Raw genomic sequence first — 20,878 nt, forward strand, 5'->3', positions numbered from 1 at the left:
ATTAAGGCAGTGCGGCAGCATACGTAGCCAGACGACTCGATGCATGCAGGAAGTGGGCAAAATCCTGAACGACATCAGGTCAACCTCTATTGTGCATATGGTTCCGTTGGTTCACGATGTTACCGATGTTTCCGCTGTCTTGCTGATTACTCAGTAAAGGGAAGTGGGCGGCATCGTGTTGTGCTGGGTGCCGGCATCTTATGATTCGGTTGCCGTGCATATGCATTGATTAGTATATACATGCAGCGGCTGAGTGCGTGCGTTCTCTCACTTGCATTCCTTGCTGAATCAGGCCCTCAGACAACACCGGTTTATCATCATCTTCATAAGATTTAGTTAATTTCGGGAGCCCTCGTTTCTCAATGCCCAGAACTTTAAAATTTACATTTGCGAAAGATGACAACAAAAGCACACAGCATGTCAACTGTTGCAACTCTTGGGTAGATAATGGATGCAACCTGTATTTGGGGATTGGCGAGACCTATTACTGAGGCGCGGAGTCTAATGTCCCGGCGGTGTACACCAGGGACCCCCGCAAGAAGGTATGGACTTGGTTGCGTCCGACACACAAGTCGCGGCCCTCAGAATAGGTTCCCCTATACAGGTGCTGGTGAGCTCTGGATGAAGCGGAGACGGATGAGACCTTCAGCATAGTCGACAGGCCGGGTCAGACCCAAACGTTACCAGGGAGCAGACGTATGCAGGTCAAGGAGGATAGCCAAAGTCAGAACCAGAATACCAAGCGCAGTACCAGGGTTCAGACGAAATCGAGTCATGGACAAAGCCAAGGTCAGCAACGAGCAATGAAGTAAAACACAGGAACGCCGGAGTAAGGATTGGGCCTATACTCTGGCACAAGAGTGCTCCCAGGGACTTCCTTAAATATGCAGGGCTTGAATTTGGCGCCTTCAGTGATGTCACGTAATTAGTGTGTATGGCCCTTTAAATTTAATACAGAGTAGCGTGCGTGTCCATATGGGAGCCGCGGCTGCTTGCATGCTGCTGCTGAACGCCTGGAGCCTGAGGAGAGGATGCCAGCAGCGGGCGTTGGGGATTCCCCGCCCGCTGCCGGCCAGGACCCCAGCACTGCCAGACCTGGTATGTAACAGTCGGTGTCCGGCGTGCTGCTACATTACCCCCTCCTCTAGGGGTGGGCACCAAACATTCCACAAAAGGCTTGTTAGGAAACATCCGGTGGAACTTCTGGAGGAGCTGAGGTGCATGAATATCTGAAGCCTTAACCCAGCAGTGCTCCTCGGGTCGTACCCCTTCCGATCCACAAGGTACTGAACAGACCCTCTAGAAACCCTGGAGTCCAAGATCTGCTTCAATTCATATTCCTCCTGATGGTCTACTGGAATTGCTGAAGGAGGGTTGCAAGGTGTTGAAAAGGGATGTAGTCAGGAAGCAGACGGTCTAAATCCCGACCGCCGGCTTCCCAACAAATCCTGGCAAGGTGTTAAAGACAGGCGTCAACAAAACTCGACGCCTGTAATAAACCTACACCGGAAGACAGACGCCTGGCATACCGAACGAAGGTAAGCCGGGCGCTGACAGCCCCCGGGGGGGAGGGTTAGGTTTTAGGGCTCCCGGGGGGAATTAGGGTTAGGCACCCCCCCCAGGAGGGTTAGGTTTAGGCTAGGGGAAGCGGGGGTTAGGATTAGGCACCCCCCCAGGAGGGTTAGGTTTAGGCTAGGGGAAGCGGGGGTTAGGGTTAGGCACCCCCGGAGGGAGGATAGGGCTAGGCACCCCCCGGGAGGGATAGGATTAGGGGGTAGAATAGAGTTCATTAATACTCACCTTTTGACGATCAGGATTTTCACCACTGCCAGGCGGCCGGCGGTAATACCTACTACACCCGTTGAAAATCGATTAAGTACCAGAGGTTTGAGGAGAGAGACATGGAATACATTAGGTATTCTGGGGGTGTCAGGAAGTTTTAGGTGGAACGCCAGAAGAATCTGAAAAGGACCAATAAATCTGGGAGCAAACTTTATTGTGGGGACTTTTAATCGTAAGTGTTTAGTTGACAACCATACTTTGTCAGAGAAGGGGAAGGGAAGGGATAAATAAACTGGGAAAAATTAGATCCAATAAAAAATGTATAAAACTAAAATCATAGATAAAAAAAATGTATAAAATTGGAATTACATATATGAAAGAGTGTATATGAAAAAACACACTCTAGAAATGTCAAAACGGTAAAAATCGTCCAATCCTTTAAATTTATAAGAATCATGTCAGAATCCAAGAGCGCCCAGTAGTCTGCAGCGCGGAAGCGCTGCCAGTCTCAATCATTAGCCAGCAGTCCAGCCGCCTTCCCTCAAGAACTCGCCTGCACCCGCGTAACCTCCAGCCAGCACCCCTCGCCGAAGGGACCCTGTCACAGCGCCCAGACAGGTAAGGTCCGCAATCTCCGGTGCAGCACAGCCCTGGTCGTGACACAAACTTATAAACCTAAGGTGGATGGGGGTGGAGCTGACAGTCTTTTATCCAGGTTGTCCAGGGACGACTTGTACACAATATTATGATCCTCTAATGTCATTATATATATATCGGAATATGTATAATGATTTTTACAAACATACTGAATGTGTCTCAAACCAATTGATCTGAATGGGGTTTGATAGGATCAACTTGAATGTCAGTGTGTCGCAATATACGATCTCCAATAAGCATTTAGCCTAAAGCTATAAAGTTCCTAATGTCTATATAGTGTCTTGTCTGCAGGGTTTAACCAATTAGAGAATAGTTTGAATCTCTAGGTCTAAATTTAGGCCTGTGGGTATCAAGGTTTTCAGGGTGATCATCCATTTTAATTCTTCTTTACTCAGTGTTTTATCGTCGTCATCCCCTCTTCAGTTCTGCTTTACCATCTTGATGCCTATGAAGTTGAATTTAGTGGCATCTTGTTGTGTTCCATCTTGAAGTGGTGTGACACACTTTGTTTCTCCAGTCCTCTAGTGATATTTCTCCTGTGTTCGTTTATTCTCTCTTTTAAGGTTCTTGTGGTTTTTGCCACATATTGTTTGCCACATGGGCATGATAGCAGGTATATCACTCCCTTGGTATCACATGTGATGAAGTCTACAATTTTGTAACTAGTCTTGGTAGTATTGAGAGGAAGTTGGTGATAGGTTTGGTGGTTTTATAGTCAGATATTTTACAGTTTGTGCATTGTCTGCAGTAGAAGAAGCCCTTGTTTCTCTCCATTGCAATAGATGTCTGTATGAGATTGGTGGTGGTAAGTGGTTGGAGACCAATTTCTTCTTAATATCAGGGGCTTTTCTGAAGACCACCTTTGGGACTTTAGGTAGAATGTTGGCCAAGATATCATCCTTTGTCAGGATATTCCAATGTCTTTTCAGAATCTGCTTTAGTTGTCACTGATGAGTTGTACTCCATGATGAAGCATATATCAAACTCTCCTTTTGGAGTGTTCTTCTTGTTTTTGTAGACTAGAAGTTTATTCCTATCCTTCCTTAGAAGTTCCTGAAATGCCTCGTTTACCAGTTTTTCATCACAATTTTTGTGTCTGTTTCTTCAGTTCTTCACCTTGTGACTGGTAATACGTCACTAGCGTGCAGTTTCTTCGCACCATCCAACCACTTATGGATAATATGTAGCTATTTACAGCAACATTTTTCCTATGGGTTTTAGGCCCTCATTCAGACCCGCTCGCAAGCACTATGTGCTCACAAGCAGGTCGATGGTGGGGCACTGCGCACGCGCCGCGCAAGCCCTGGAGCAAGTGAGAAATTCACTTGCTCCGGGGCTCGCTACAAACATGGCGGCTGTCGATGTTGATCGACAGCTCGCCCTGTTTTGTAGGCGGGGAGGGGAGGTGGCTGGACAAACGGAGGCATTCCTGAAGGAACGCCTGCCATTTGTGGGCGGCCCTACTGACATCACTCGTGATGTCAGTAGTGAGCTTCCTGCTCTATTAGAGCAGGAAGCTCACTGGGGCTTGCGGCAGACAAGGGTCTCGTCGCAAGCCCGATGGTCGCGACCATCACTTGGCCGCTTGAAAAAGCTGTGGGTGGTCACCTACAGCTTAGCGAGTGGCAAGGAGGCCGGCTGAAAAAAAAAAAAGCGGCCGCCCTCATTCAGAGCGAGCGCTCGCTTTTTGCGAGCGGCTCTGAATGAGGTCCTTAGTTTCCACTTTGTGTTCCATAATGAAGATTTCTAGGTCTAAAAAGCATACCTTATTTTTGCTTAAGTCGGCTGTGAATGTAAGGTTCAGAGAGTTGGAGTTCATATCTTTCAAAAAGCCTTGAAGGGATTCCATGGATCCTTCCCAAAGGAAAAATATGTTGTCTATATACCTCCTCCAGATAACCAAGTTCACCCCGGCTACTTTGTCACCAGGCCCCCAGCAGTGGAACCCTCTCCTCATCTTGTCCAAAACCAATTTATACCTTGAAGAGGCTTTGCACAGATTCTTCTTTACCTCCTTCCACATTTCAAGGAACTGGTTCACCGTACCATGGACAGCTGTAAGTCGTACAGCCCCGAATGTTGGTAAGTCTGTTAGAACAGGATGCAAGCCGTACTGAATTAAAAATGGAGAATGACCCAATGCATCATGAAACAAGTTATTATGATCGAATTCAGCCCATGGCAACAAAGAGACACAACCACAATGATTGGTGGACACATACATGCGAATATACTTCTCCGGGTCCTGATTTACTCATTCCATCTGACCTCTACTCTGAGGGTGGTAGGCATATGAAAATGGTAGGCAGATGAAAAGCTTAAGTTGACCCTGAAGCACCTACATAATGACCTCCAGAATTTAGAGGTAAATTGCATCCCACAGTCCGACACAATATTCTTAGGAAACCCATGCAATCTTAAGAGCTCCCTTATAAAAGCCTCTGCTAGTTTTGGAGCTGATGGTAACCCTTTTAATGGAACAAAGTGGACGACCTTGGAAAAGCTATCCACCACTACCCAGATGGTGTTAAACCCTTGACAAGAAGATAGATATGTCACAAATTCCATGGAGATGTGGGTCCAAGGACGATCAGGAACTGGTAGTGGAAGCAGAGGTCCTGGTGGAGAATGTGGCAGAACTTTATGTTGAGCACAAGTACGACAGGCTGCCACGAAGTCCTTGACATCCTGAAGAACTGTCGGCTACCAATAGCTCATGAGGATTAGCTCCAAAGTTTTCCTCACACTAGCATGACAAGTGAGCGCACTGAAGTAATTTACACTGGAGATTGGGTGCTATGAATGTTTTACCCTGCGGAATCCTAACCTTGTTAGTGACTGGCACAAAGCAAGCAGGGTTCAGAATGGGTTTGTCTTCCTTTGCTTCCTCCACTTCAACAGAACTGAATGCTCAGGATAAGGCATTGGCCTTGATGTTTTTATTACCCGGCCGGTAGGTAATCACCAGGTTAAACCAATCAAAAAATAATGACCTTCTGGACTGACAATAATTTAGACAGTGGGCTGTCTTGAGGTACATCAAATTCTTATGATCTATATAGACTGTCACCGCAAATTTCGCTCCCTCCAACAAATATCGCCATTCCAGAAGGGCTATCTTGGTGGCTAGTAGTTCTTTATCCCCAACAGCATAATTTACGGAAGAAGAACCCACAGAAATACTACTTGCCTTCTTCATTCTTCTGCGACAGCACAGCACTGCCCCAACCCCAACCGTGGAAGCGTCCACCTTCTGGAAAAAGGTTGGCCACAATTTGGTTGCCTCAAAATGGGTTCTGAAAGAAAACACTGTTTTAGAAGTACAAAAGCTTCCTCTGCCTCAGAAGGGCCTACTTGAGTGTCCTGACCCTTCCTGGTAAGAGCCGTGATGGGAGCTGCGATGGACGAGTAGTTCCTGATGAATTGACGATAGAAATTACAAAAACCCAGGAAGCATTTTATCGCTTCATCCCAACTGGACGGGGCCAGTTGACAATGGCAGAAAGCTTCTCTGGCTCCATTTGAAGGAAGGACCACAAGATGATGTATCCCAGAAATGTCAGTTCTTTTGGCTCGAAGGAGCATTTCTCAAGCTTACAGGAAAGCTGGTTGGCTCTGAGTCATGACAGTACTTCACATACATGTTGGCGATGACTCATTACATCTTTGGAGAATATCAGGATGTCGTCCAGGTATACCACTACGTACTTATATAATAGGTCCCGGAAGATATGATTCATGTACTTTTGAAAAACAGCTTGAGCGTTGCTTAAACTAACAGACATGACTAAGTATTCATAGTGGGCATCACGAGTATTGAAGGCCATCTTACACTCGTCCCCATATCGGATTCTGATTAAATTGTAGGCCCCACGAAGATCTAGTTTGGTGAAAATCTTGGTCCCTTTCATCCGATCAAAGAGCTCAGAGATCAGGGGTAGGGGAAACCGGTCCTTGATGGTAATTGCGTTTAGGCCCCGGTAATCAATGCATGGTCGCAAACCTCCATCCTTCTTAACGAAAATTAGGCCAGCTCCGCCGGCCAGGACCCCAACGTTGCTGGACCCATTATGTAACAGCAGGTGTCCAGCACGCTGCTACACAAACTATCTGGGATAGGTAATTTTTGCTTGTTCTGTCCTGGCAGGTATTTTTATACAAATATGGCAATCCCTATATTGCAAAAAACAATGAAAGATGACAAAAAATGTCAACATAGTTTCACAATGTTTCTAAATAGTCCCTGCAATCCTGTACAACCTTATTGCCAGAGGCCCTGATTCAGAGCCGGACGCTCTTTCAGAGCACTCGCTCTGAATCAGGGCGTTTTTTTTTTTTTTTAATGGAGCCGGCCTCCTGGCCGCTTGCTAAGCTGTGGGTGACCACCTACAGCATTTGCGAGCGGCCAGGTGATGGTCGCGACCATCGGGGCTTGCGACGAGACCCTTTGTGGTAGGGTCTCGTCCCCGCAAGCCCCAGTGAGCTTCCTGCTCTAAATAGAGCAGGAAGCTCACCACTGACATCACTGGTGTCAGGCGTTCCTTCGGTAATGTTTGTGTAGCCAAACCCCCTGCCCGCCTCCAAAACGGGGCGAGCTGTCAATCACAATCAACAGCCGCTCCATTTTGGTGCGAGACCCGTATCGACGGAGCACCCGTCGCTGGCCGGGTCTCGCGCATGCGCATGCTGACCCGCTTGCGAGCGCATAGCGCTTGCGAGCAGGCCTGAATCAGCCCCAGACTTCCATACAACTATTATTTTCAAATCCCCTCAAGTAAAGGAGGAAAAATATGTAATGCAATATACTTTATTGAAATGACATAACAAGACATTGGGGCGGGATGTACTAAGCATCGCATCCACGATGTGGTACATCCCTCTTATCGAGTTTATTACCGCGGTATGTACTTCATTTGCGATTTAAAGCGCAAAGGAGAGCTCTCCCGTAAAGAGCTGTCCTTTGCGATACCCTCGGACAGAGGGACTTCCAGGTTTAACACCCAGAAGTCCCTCTGGCGACCTTTGCGCATGTGCAAAAGTAAGCACGCGCCAGTGGGGAGATGGAAAGATCTAACTGGATCCCTCTCAGGGGGCGTCCTGAAAAGAAGCCCATAGGCTTCTATTGGGTAACGCTACCTGAAGATGGCATTCCCCACTAGGATGTAGCATTCCGATGCTTAATACATATGGGAAATGTGGTAAACCCCTGAAAACTGCATTTTCGGGGGGTTTACCGTATTTTTCACTTTAGTACATCATGTCCATATACTGACACCACAATCAGTTGAATGGTATCGTGTGACCCATACTGAGCAGATGTAAGGATACTAAAAGACAGGGACAAGTCCAGTTTTGCCAATCAGCTTCATCAGGGAGCGATGGGAGGGCCTGATTCAGTATGGATCCTATTCTGCCTATACGCACGCAACGCAGTTGCTAATACAATACAATGTTAGCATTCACATTGTGTGCACAGCCTAACATAAGGACACCCACTTTCCCTTACTCACATCCGTATACTTTGGCAACATAGCAAAACAATCTGTAACATCGAGTATTATCGGACCCATACGCACAGTTAAGGCAGGTCAGACCTCACTCAGGAATTGCTAACTTCAGCGGAAGCTATGAGGCCTCAGGCTGTGTCTGGTATCGCAGTGGCTAATTTATGTACGCCCCTGCAACACCGACCCAACGCACTGGCACGCCTGCGTTTGGCCGACCCCCCTACCCCGTTACCACCCACAAACGGCACTTCTGTCAATCACTCTTGAGATGGGTCTGCGTAGCCTCTGCAGGCGCAGTCCCGATCGCAGTGGCCAGTTCGCGCACGCGCACTGTGATGCATACACATGCGCAGTACGCAGCAATCGGCCGATTGCATGCTTATAAGCAACTGCGATCCTTGCTGAATCAGGACCTCAGTCTGTAAAAATTGTACATACTGTAGATACAAAAAACAACTTTTACTACAACCAACAGTGGCCATCAATCTTGTATTGTGTAAAATCAAAATAAAACTTATGATTTGGTGGGAATGATGTGTTGTTTTGTTTCAGACTTTCATAAAATCTGTAAATGGATTTTAATTAAAAAAAAAATACTTGAAATCAATGTCCATTTGTACACAAGCTGGATTTAACATTTTACTGTCTTAATTTACGGTGAGTATTGAATTTACTGCCATGCCTTGCATCTATCCTTCAAGCTTTAATCATGCTAGTGTCACATGTATGTACTTTTTTTCTTACATTTATAGATCTGTACACTGGTTCTGATGCAGAGTTGTGTCCATGTTGTAAATCATATATTTCATGCACAACAAATACTGGGCCTGATTCAGAGCCGGACGCTATTTGCGGACGCTCGTTCAGAAAAAGGGGCTGGCTATTTAAATTGAGCGCTCGTTCTTTGCGGTCTGTTGACGCCTCTATGTCTGAATGAGCGAACGAAACATGCGCTCGCTATTTTGTAAAGACGCCCCTTGGTCGCTCGCATCATACGTCATCTCCGCTATTTATTAGATTAATCGAGTACATCGAACGGCGTATGAACTGCTCGCTATTCTTGTGGTAGCATTTTCCTACTGCAATCATGCGAGCAGTTCAGGCTAAAAGACAACCAAGTGACGTGGTCGATGACGCTGCTTTGTTAATTATGCACACCCTTAAAACGTCCGTTTTGACCGTTTGGCACGCCTGCGTTCGGATCTCCACTCCCCGTTTTCAAGCACCTTCCCCTGTTACCACCCACAAACGCCTCACTCTGTCACTCAAATTAGCAGGCATTCGCTATTTTGCGAGCACACGAATTCCGACCGCACTGACTGGTTCGCGCATGCGTATTACAACCCATACGCATGCGCAGATGTGCGAACATTGCTCGGAACGAACGAGCGTCCGCTTACGAGCGGCTCTGAATCAGGTCCACTGTTATGCATCAATTAAACTACAAAAACCTCTACAGCATAAACAATCTCCATCTCATGTAAGAAAAATAAAAATATACCTAAGCACGCTGAACAAAGCATAATCTATGCCTGAGCGATGAAGAGCATCATTCAGCCTGATAAATCCTGACCTTACTGTTTCCGATTGTTGCATTGCACCATTATCATTCCCATGCCTGTGACGCTCAGCAGTGATCAATAGGTGGACACGTTATTCATTTGTTTGGTAGTTGAATAAAATTATATAGATTCACATGGATATATTGTTTATACTGTGTCGATAGCTAAATATAATCTCTTGGTTTTCTAACAATTACTGTTTATGTAATATCATACAAAATAAAGTTATTGTGCGGAATATATATGAAGTTAAAATACAGTAAAACAGAATGAATCCTTGTTGGTTTTCATGTGTGTTTCTGATTTATATTCCTCCTAGATCACAGAACTGTGTGGTGCGAAACATGTGGGTTACTTCGGTCCAGCTCAGTTCTTTATTGCTATGAAATTAATTGCTGCAGCACAAGCTGACCTCCCAGTGCACTTGGAAAGCATCAAGTGTGGTGAGATACCTATATAGTATGCAATAACAAGCAAGTGTTAATGTGTAAGATTTTAATAATATAGGAACTGATTATAGATAGACAAAATATAAAGAACTTGTTATTTTTCTTTTTCACCTTTTTGGAACTGTAATCATCAGCAGGGGATCACTGATTAGTAACTGGGAAGAACGGAATCCTAAGGCAGGAACTAAACAGACGTATATGGAGTGTGTGGGTTGGCTATGAGATTAGACAGAGAAAACTATGATTAATTGCTATAGCAAAGGCAGATATAGCTGTCAACGGTAAGTATCACAACGGAATATAGTAAGAAAGGTCAGAGGGTCTGATTCAGACCCGCTCGCAAGCGCAGAGTGCTCGCAAGCGGGTCGATGGTCCCCCTCTGCGCATGCGCGAGACCCGTCTTGCAACGGGTCTCGCTACAATATAGGGCGGCTGTCGATGTTGATTGACAGCTCGCCCCATTTTGTAAGCGGGGAGGGGGAGTGGCTGCACAAACGCAGGCGTTCCCTTAGGAACGCCTGCCGTATATGTGGCCGGCCCTACTGACATCACTCATGATGTCAGTAGTGGACTTCCTGCACTATTAGAGCAAGAAGTCCACTTGGGTTTGCAAGAGCTGAGACTCGTTTTGTAGGCTTCATGCCAGAATCTACTGCGCATGCGCGGGTCCCAGGGAAAATGGCGCCCGCGACTACTTTCCTGGGGACATCTTTTCTGCGCATGCACAGATCACTGGGGAACTGGCCGCAGCCATTTTCCCAGTTAGTGTTTGCTGCTCTGCAGCGCCGGTCCGGCGCTGCGGAGTAGCACTTCGGAATCTGCGGAGAGGTAAGTATATTGTTAACTATGGGTGCAGAGTGTGCGCCCACCTGGACCCAGGGGCCCATGTGCACTGCACACCTTGCACCCATTATAAAGTCGCCTATGTTTTACAGGTACATGAGAGAAAACCACAAGGTCTCAAACCATATTTAAGAATTTGGAGCCCCCTGCTGGGATATAAACAATCCTATGTATTAAATCAGGGGCTCTTAACTCTTCATTTTTCATGCACAGGTGAGTTCATCTATTTTGCTGGGTCAGTAATTATGCTACCTGTTTCCACAGACACAAATCCTCAAAGCATGACCTCTTGGGAAAACTTGAGGTTTGGGAACCACTGTATTAAACTAAAATTTGCCAATTGACTTAACATTAAGCAACAATTAAAAAGTGAGAGCCCGGTCCTCTTGTTGAAATAATATTTGGGCCCTTGTACCTAGAGAGAACTGGCTGAATGCTGACTAAATTGTGCTCCTCCTGGTACAATTGGTCATTGGGTACCATGATTAAAATGTTAATCTTGTTTGGCATTCACTAATATCGCCCAGGACTGATATAGCATGCTGGCACTTGTATAGCCGCCATAGTACAAAAGACAGGCCCAAGAGGATGAAAAATAAACAGGAGACTTAAGAGAATTGCAGGAAGTGAGTTCAAGGAGAAGAAACAGAGAGAAGAGCTGTATGAACACAATCTTCTACATAAAAGCGAAAATTTGTCCTTCTGTCTTTCTATACAAATCTACAGTTTACAAGCCAAGATTGTGAAATTTTACATACGAGCGTATTAAAACACTGCCGAGGTAACTAAAAAAATTTTAAATAGAAATGAATTACTGTTAATTTTTAATTAATTAAAAAACACAATTTTTGCTGTGCGCTCATTGTGGGGCCTCACGGCATATGGTTAGGGCCTCGGAGCGAGCGTTTTGTGTTGTCATGTTTTGTCATGATCTTAATGTTTATTATCGAAGAGAGCTTTAGCAGGCTTTCCCAGCATTTTCAGCTCTCTGACTATACCAAATTATGCAACAACATTGACTTCTTTCTTCTTCGAACTGTGTCAAAATGATGACTTTGCAAGGACCCTGCTGTACTGTGAGCTGTCAAAATATTACACATGGAATGCTTCTTTTTATGCGCAGAAAACAGGGAGTCGCTGTAGATGGTCATCCTGGTATTAGAGCAACAGAAGCTCTTGGCCGTGTTTACCCTGTACATCCGACAAATTTTGAATGCTTCTGTCTCCGAAGTTTGCTTTGCACCGTTACAAGTCCTACTTCCTTCAAAGACCTTAGGACTGTGGATGGGGAAGTTTGTCACACTTTTCATGAGGCCTGCCTAAGGAGAGGTTTGTTGGAGGATGATGTGTAAACAAACATTCTTGAAATCCCGGGCAATGCCGGGTACTCCAGCTAGTGGATATATAAAGTAAGAGAGAGTCATCTGTACTATAGAGCAACTTGTCACATCCTGTTACTAGTAGTTGTTTTGGGAAAATTTGTTTTCCACTTCTCCAGTGCTTTGTTTCACTGCAATATATGATTCCATAAGGGAATTGGTATGAAAATACAATATGTGTGCACATTTCAGAGGGGTTTATACTAGAGATGAGCGGGCCTGGTTCTCAGAGAAGCAAGCCCACCCGAACTTCATGGATCCGAGACACAGTTCGGATCTCTCCGCCCGCCCCGGATCCTTATTTGTGGCAAAACCTCGAGATCCTGCTGTCGGATCTCGAGGTTTTGCATTAAGCGGCCATTTTCAAAGTCCCATTGAATTCAATGGACTTATCGCTGATTGGCTGAAAGAGCCGTCTGTCACAGCTCTCAGCCAATAAACGCTTGCCTATAGACTTCAATGGGCACAGGAAAAAGAAGGATCACCGCACTGACACCACTGCCCCCCAAATGCCTACACACTGCGCTGTCGACACCGCCGGCGCCCTGCACTGCTGCCCCCCGCACTGAGAACACCGTCAGCACCCCCACACTGCCAACAGCCCTGCACTGAGGACACCGCCGGCACCCCCGCACTGCCGACACCACCAGCACCCCCGCACTGAGGACACCGCTGGTACCCGATTTGCCGTCACCCTGCTCTGGGGACACAGCCAGCACCCCCACACGGAGGACACAGCTGGCACCCCTGCACTGCTGACACCACCCCCGCACTGAGGACACCACTGGCACCTCCGCTCTGCCGACACCCTGGCACCCTGCACTGAGAACACTGCCAGCACCTCTGCACTACCGCCCCACGTACTGAGGAAACAGTCAGCACACCTGCACTGCTGACACCGCCAGCACCCCCACACTGAGGATACCTGTGGCACTCCTGCTCTGCCGATACTGCCAGCACCCTACACTGAGGACACTGCCAGCACCCCCGCACTGCCGCCCTCCACGCTGCCGACACCACTGTCACAGTAAGTGTACTATTGGTATATCCAACCCACATTGTATCCGACTTGCACTGTAACCTGCACTGTATTCAACCCACCCTGTATCCGACCTGCACAGTATCCAACCCACATTCTATAATGCTGTCGAATGTCAGACGACCAATGAGAGACTGAGATGATGCTAACAAGTAAGCTTTTCATTCCAGGCTTATAAAGGTAGAGCCAGTTTAATGGCTCTGTACATAAGGCAAGCACAGTTCAGAAACAATAATAGAGCTTATATGAGACAGCAGTTCAAACAAGCAGAGCATTCCCAGCACAGTCATGGTTCAGCTTGTCCAGCATAGAGAGAGCTGCTAAAAAGTGCAACCTCTCCCTCACATTACCACTGACTAGCTAAACTTACCAGGTTTTTATACCTTAGCTGGTCTTAATTGAGGTAAGGGTATGGTGTGGTTCTCCCTGGCTACAGGGAGTTTAACCCTTACCTCAGAATGTGGGAGAGACCCACTCTGTCACAACCGCACTGTATCCAACCCTCACTGTATCCCGCACTGTATCAAACACTATGGCCCTCATTCAGAGCCGCTCGCTATTTGCGGTCGTTCGTTCTAAAACAAGGGGTGGCTATTCAAATGAACCGTTCGCTAATTGCAGTCTGTTCACGCCTCTAAGTCTGAACGAGCGAGCAAAACTTGCGGTTGTAATTTTGAAAAATACGCCCCCTTGCCGCTCGCACCATACGTCATGTACGCTATTTATTAGATTAATCGAGTACATCGAACAGCGTATGAACTGCTCGCTATTCTTGTGGCTGGTTTTTTCAACCGCTATTTTGCGAGCAGTTCTGAGTAAAAAAAAACCAAGTGACGTGGTCAATGACGCTGCTGTATTAATTATGCACTCCCTTAAAACGCCCGTTTTGACCTTTTAAGCACGCCTGCGTTCGAATTCCAGACCCCCGTTTCCAAGCACCTTCCCCTGTTACCACCCACATACGCCTCCTTCTGTCACTCAAAATAGCAGGCATTCGCTATATAGCGAACAAACGATTTTCGGCCGCACTGACTGGTTCGCGCATGCGTATTAAAATCCGTACGCATGCGCAGATGTGCGAACATCGGTCAGAACGAACGAGCGGCCGCTTACGAGCGGCTCTGAATCAGGGCCTATATCCGACCTGCACTGTATCCAACCCACAATGTATCACGCACTGTATCCAACCCGAACTGTATCCAACCCACACTGTATCCGACCTGCACTATAAACTGCACTGTATCCGATCCGCACTGTAACCGACTCACACTGTACCCCACACTGTATCCAATGCACACTGTAAACTGCACTGTATCCGAACCACACTGTGGGCCTGATTCAGAGCCGGACGCTATTTCCGGACGGTCGTTCCAAAAAAGGGGCCGGCTATTTAAATTGAGCGCTCGCTCATTGCGGTTTGTTGACGCCTCTATGTCTGAGCGAGCGAGCGAACGAAAAATGCACTCGCTATTTTGTAAAGACGCCCCTTTGCCGTTCGCATCACACGTCATCTCCGGTATTTATTTGATTAATCGGGTACATCGAAAGGCATCTGAACTGCTCGCAGTGCTTGTGGTAGGTTTTTCCTACCGCAATCACTGCGAGCAGTTCAGGCTAAAAGACAACCAAGTGACGTGGTCGATGATGCTCCTTTTACTAATTATGCACTCCCATTAAACGCCCTTTTTACCGTTAGGCACGCCTGCGTTCGGATCTCCACTCCCCCATTTTCAAGCACCTTCCACCACCCACAAACGGTACATTCTGTCAATCAAATTAGAAGCCCCTCGCTGTTTTGCGAGCGCTCGATTTCCAACCGCAATGACTGGTTTGCGCATTCGCATTAAGACCCATATGCATGCGCAGTTGTGCGAACACCGCTTATAGCGAACGAGTGGCTGCTTACGAGCGGCTCTGAATCTGGCCCTGTAACCGACTCACACTGTATCCAACCCACACTATATCCCGCACTGTATCCAACTCACACTGTATCCGACCTGCACTGTTTCCAAACCACACTCTATCCCACACTGTGGGCCTGATTCAGAGCCGGACGCTCTGAACGAGCGCCAGCTCTGAATCAGGGCGTGGTTTTTTTTTTTTGCTAGCGGCCTTTTGGACGCTTGCATAGCTGTGGGTTACCACCCACAGCTATGGGAGCGTCCATGATGATGTCGCGATGGTCAAGACCATCGCGACCATCGGGCTTGCGACGAGACCCTGCGGTAGGGTCTCGGTGACCGAAAGCCCTGGAGTGATTTTGGCTCTATCAGAGCCAAAATCACTCCCACTGACATCACTAGTGATGTCAGTGGGGCCGGACCCAGACGGTAGGCGTTCCCATGGAACGCCTCCGTCTGGCAGCCACACCCCCGGCACGCCCACCAAAGGGGGCGTGCTGTCACTCACCATCAACAGCATGTCCCCTTTGGTGCGAGACCCATAACGACGGCTAACCCATCGTTATTCGCGTCTCGCGCATGCGAGGGCACCATCGACCCGCTTGCGAGCGCTCAGCGCTCGTGAGCGGGTCTGAATCAGTCCCCGTATCCGACCTCCACTGCATCCAATCCACACTGTATCTGATCTGCATTGTATCTGCCCTGCACTGTATCCGACCCGCAATGTACCCTGCACTGTATACGACCTGCACTGTTTCTGACCCGCAGGTACGGAGCACTGTTTTTATGGTTGGGGAGATTTTAGGGAATTGCTCAACAAAAAGGCTGATTGATCGGGGCTTTACATGGGCAAAGAGTGTCAGCCATCAGTGGCCCAGCGCCCCAGGAGGGAAATACAGAGTGGGTACTGAGAATAGGCATGTTTTGGGGGCATGTGCACTTGTGTAAGGGGCATTCATGTCTGCTGTTGCTATTTACACATGTTTTAGGGTTTTTTGTTTGCTGCTTGTTAACTACGACTACTTGTTTTGAGCAAGGATATTCCACCGACAATTTTTAGTAAATTTCTGTGTTATATTGATTACTATTGAAAGTACTTGTGAGGTTGGTTCGATTGGTTATTGCTAATACATTACTAATTTGTAAACAGAAATAACTGCCGTGTGTTTGTGCCGCTGCTCCTTTGGCCTATGTTGGTGAAAAATATTGTGAGCTGTGAGATGGTCAAAATTGACTGGAAATTATTGGAAATTGATGTTATTGAGGTTAATAATACTGTAGGAACAAAAAAGTCCCAGATTATGTGAGTTTAGCTGTTTTTATAAATGTAAAAATAAAATAAAAATACAGAAAACCAAAACCAAAACACATGAGGGTGGTTTTTCAAAACCAGAACCAAAACCAAAACACGGGTGTCGGCACACAACTCTAGTTTATACTAGTTACAACAAACTGTACATAAACTCTGCAAATTACAAACAGTAAATGATCATTCTCATAAGTATGTTGCAGGCCTCTCAGGTGCTCACTGTGGATTGGGAAAGAAAGCATGCTCATAAATATTGGGTGGGCCAGGTCCACTTCCATGCTTCGGGGAGGGGGGGCGGTCAATTGCTACAGGAAGATCCATGATTATAAAAGTGATGGGATAACAACACAAGAGCCTGGGTGGTCCTAAACAGGATGCAGTCGGGATTCTGGCTCCAGCATACCGACCGTCGGCATCCCAAAGATAAGTATCGTGGGTTAAGGGGAGTGTTAGGGTTAAGGTGCAGGGTTAGGGTTAGACACTAGAGGGAGGGTTAGGCACTAAGAGGAGGGTTAGGTTTAGGGTGCAGGGAGGGGGAGGTTAGATTCAGGCACTAGGGGGGGTTAGGGTTAGGCACCAGGCAGAGAGGAGAGGGGGAGGGTTAGCATACTGACCAACAAGTGTTGGTATGTTAACCCTGTCGGGATCCCGGCGTCGAGATTCTGATCGCCGGGATCCTGACTGCCGGCTACCCATACCCAACCCGTCCTAATCACCCCATATGTGTATTTATTTAATTAAATAGCTAAATGAGTGGGGCGTGGCCATGGCAGACATGTAGTAGCTGGTACCTTGCTGAGCTCTCCAGCCGCAATATCCGGATTCACTATCCTGCCCTCTGTCCTGCGGTGCCCACTATACCTGACTGCTGTGGAAAGGTGTACAGCCACTGTGGAAACAATCTGAGCCGTCTCCCGCTTCCTCCTCTCCACCGCGCGGCTCTGTCCTCTGCCGCTTCCTGTCCCTTCACAGGCTCCTACAACAGGTGTTGGATGCTGTAACTACCAGTGAGAAGCGTCTGGCTGATCAAATTGGCTCTGTACAATCTGATTTGTCCATTATTAATCAAGATTTACAGCATGTCCATGAGAGGGTTGGAGAGGCTGAGACACGCATCTCCACCTTGGAGGACTTGTTCTCCCCGCTTAAAGTACGAGTTACTACATTGGATTCTCAGATGGCGGCCGTGCAACGCAAGTTGTCTGATATGGAGGGAAGATTATGCCGCAACAATTTCCGTTTCGTGGGTTTACCGAAGGAGGAGGGGGCCAACCCTGAAGAATTTATAGAAAAATGGCTTCTGGAGGTCTATGGTAGCGATGCTTTTACTACTCATTTTGCGGTGGAAAGGGCTCACCGCATCCCTACTAGAGCACCTCCGCCTGGAGCACCTCCCCGCACTTTTATAGCCAAATTTTTGCATTATCAAGGCGCGACACAGTTCTTAGGCTTCTTCGCATCAAAGGCCCTATGGAGAGGAATGGCTGCCGGGTTTCAGTATTTCCTGACTTTTCTATTGATGTGCAAAAGGAGAGTGCTCAATTTATGCCAATTAAGAGACACCTGCGAGACTCAAATCTTCCATATGCAATGCTACAGTATTTCCATCCAAGCTAAGAGTCATTGGTGACGGGGAAACTAAATTCTTTACTTCTCCGAAATAGGCTGCCCTATGGCTTGACCGCACTATGCTCTGGGAATGCCCTAGAATTATGTCATTTTGAGAAAAAATACTCAGAGTAATCTCCTCTACAGGAGTCCCACGGGCTGTTCTTACTCCTATTGTTTGCACGCTTGGAATTATAGACGAACACTTGCTTGACAGACACACTCGTCAATATGTACTGAATGTCTGTATGCTGGTCAAAGTTTGTATTGCCCGCTTCTGGATGGCATCGACGGGGCTGGAGTATTATGATTGGGTGTCCCTAGTTTCCACCACAATTGCGCATGAGAAATATACTTATATGGCTAGAAATGCTGAATCTAAATTTGACCGCATATGGGCCAAATGGCTTAACTCCACCTTTGTTCAGACTTCACATGAGTTGCAATCTGTCAATAATTCTACATCTAGGTCTGATATGTAGCAGCCCTTTGGGGGGAAATAACTATACACAACCACTTGTTAGTATGTCTATTTCTTTATTTGTAACATGTTTGTTCCTGCATATTTACAGTGAAGTGTTCTCAATGTATATGTATGATTATTGTTATAAATAATGGTTATATGCTAGGCATTTTTAATCCATTGTAATATGACATCAACTGATTTGTTATTTGTATATTCTTTTTTTTTTTCTTTTTCACTTTTATTGTTTGATTTATTTATTTTCTCTCTGAAAATCAATAAAAATTACTTACCGTAATTTAAAAAAAAATTGCTAAATGAGTTTTCAAATAGATGTTCTAGACCAGGGTAGGCAACATTTTTTCTCTTTGGGTGCCAGACATTCAACATTACAAGTCAAAAATAACTTCCAGTGTGCCACTATAGGTACATCATATAGAAACATTGATAATAGTAATAAATAGATGGGTACTAAAAAATGTCAGTGGTTTTCCTGCGATTCCTTTTCTGAAGATGGTTTAGTCAGGTTATGTTGATAATTTGTAATCCAGAAGTGTAGACATGATTCAGGATTTTGTACAGTCATTCCACAGGACCAACTGTGGCAGAGTTCACCCACCAGAGGCCCAGGCTTCACTGGATATGTAGGCGACACATTGGTTCTTCAGTTTGTAGAGTTGTGCCTAGATCCACCTCGTAACACCAGTGGGCACATCATGTAAAAGGAGAGACGAGACTGCAGCTGCTGTGTGCTGGGCAGTGGAGGGTCCAGGGAATTCTCCCCAGAACCTCCACAACCCAGCACAGAGCAGTGTGAGCTGAGCAGGGGGAAGAGGCTGCTGCCGCTGAGCAGCAGCAGTCTCCTCTCTCTCCTGACCATTTTTCCATTAGAAAGTGCTGTAGTAGGTATAAATGGGGGTGCGAGTTCAGGCACTTCCTACCTAACAATGCTGTCAGCTGCTTGATAGGGGTCTATGTAGTATCCTCTAGTCGGTGAGAGAACTGTCAGTGGGCCCGTCACAATGTGCACAGGGCGCTCTCTGCTGTGGCTCAGTCAGACACTGCACCCTCAGCAACTGACCTGGGCACAGGCCCGGGACGAATAATTAGTACCCGCTTCCCCTGCCTCTTGGTGCGCCTGGGAGCAGGAGAGGAGTATCACAGAGTGCTTAGTAGGAGAGGGACTGACCCCACAGGAGCCACTCAAAACATCCTTGTGTGCTACTTTCTGGTACTAGTGCCAAGGATTACCTATCCCTGTTCTAGATTTAATTAAATAAAAAAGAACAGTTTCTAATTACATTTTTTAAACAAATCGTAACTTGAATGGTTAATAGAAATGTTTAAGTCTGTTAATTTCTTCCCTATAGGAAGAAGTTGTCAAACAATACTTTCATACATATGTATTATATATGTGACGTTCATATCAATATTACATAGGTGAGAGTTTGAATTCGAACTCTGGATAGGTTGCCATGGCATGATGTTGGTTTTCTGTAATTAAATAAGTAATGAAAAGGTAAATAATTTATGAATGTTGTAGTCTGAAGAGTACCTATGCTCACAAACTTTTTTCTTGCTTTCCTGTATAGAATTACCACTTGCTTGCTTCTTTTCTATGAAAAGTGACAAACATGTAAAACATGGAATCCAATCACAGAACAAAGATACACCGCTATCCGTACCTACAGCCAATGAGAGAGGGCATCAACGTTGCCTTGGTGCAGGGGACAGTAAGGTAAGGAGATGCAGGAGTTCCCCACTGGGTTACATTTATGTTACTTGATTAACGAAAAACTGGAGTAAGAAAATATTGTTGCTTGACAATCACAGTTGCAAAAATTGATTTCATGTTGTCTTGTTGTCTTCTGACCGGTGTTGTTATTGTTGTTTTAGTTGAGAAATAGATACAGCTGTGTTCCATGAGTGGCATTCCCTACCTGTGCTAGTGATTCTGGCACATTTGAGAAACCAGCCGTGGATTTTAGTACTTGCTGCAAGTACAGCTATTACTGGGAAGGGGAGTGGATATAAGTGTTGACTGCTTTGACAAAGTTTGACTGCATAATGCTTGTTTATACTAGAATTGCAGAGCAGGTACATAGTAAGTAGAAAAGTAGAAGTTATCTGTGAGGGTAATTCAGATAATGTTTTATTGTTGATCCTGCCAAGAACTGATAAGGCTATTAACGAACATAATAAGGATTTTATGGGCCCAAGAAAATATTCTGTGCTAGAAATAGAACACTAAGCTCTGGTTTTTTTTTGTGGCAAAGATAACCAGACTGATTAACAAAAACAGAAATAAGGGCAAATGTTGATAGACACTACATGAATAGTTGGGCCCAAGCTTTTCAAACCTTCATGAAAAGCAATTAC

General features: G+C 46.2%; 1 protein-coding gene across 1 annotated transcript in view; it reads left to right on the plus strand.

Moving 5' to 3' along the window:
- Positions 1 to 7,303: 7,303 nt before the first annotated feature.
- REPS2 (RALBP1 associated Eps domain containing 2) overlaps positions 7,304 to 20,878 on the plus strand; it is a 222,393-nt gene continuing 208,818 nt past the window's right edge. The window contains exons 1-3 of the mRNA XM_088449558.1: positions 7,304 to 7,339; positions 9,828 to 9,951; positions 20,092 to 20,237. Coding sequence (XP_088305684.1) covers positions 7,304 to 7,339; positions 9,828 to 9,951; positions 20,092 to 20,237 — 306 coding nt within the window. The remainder of the gene's footprint in view (positions 7,340 to 9,827; positions 9,952 to 20,091; positions 20,238 to 20,878) is intronic.

Source organism: Taudactylus pleione, unplaced genomic scaffold (assembly GCF_031769625.1).
Source record: "Taudactylus pleione unplaced genomic scaffold, aTauple2 ptg000487l, whole genome shotgun sequence".
NCBI classification, from domain to species: Eukaryota; Metazoa; Chordata; class Amphibia; order Anura; family Myobatrachidae; genus Taudactylus; species Taudactylus pleione.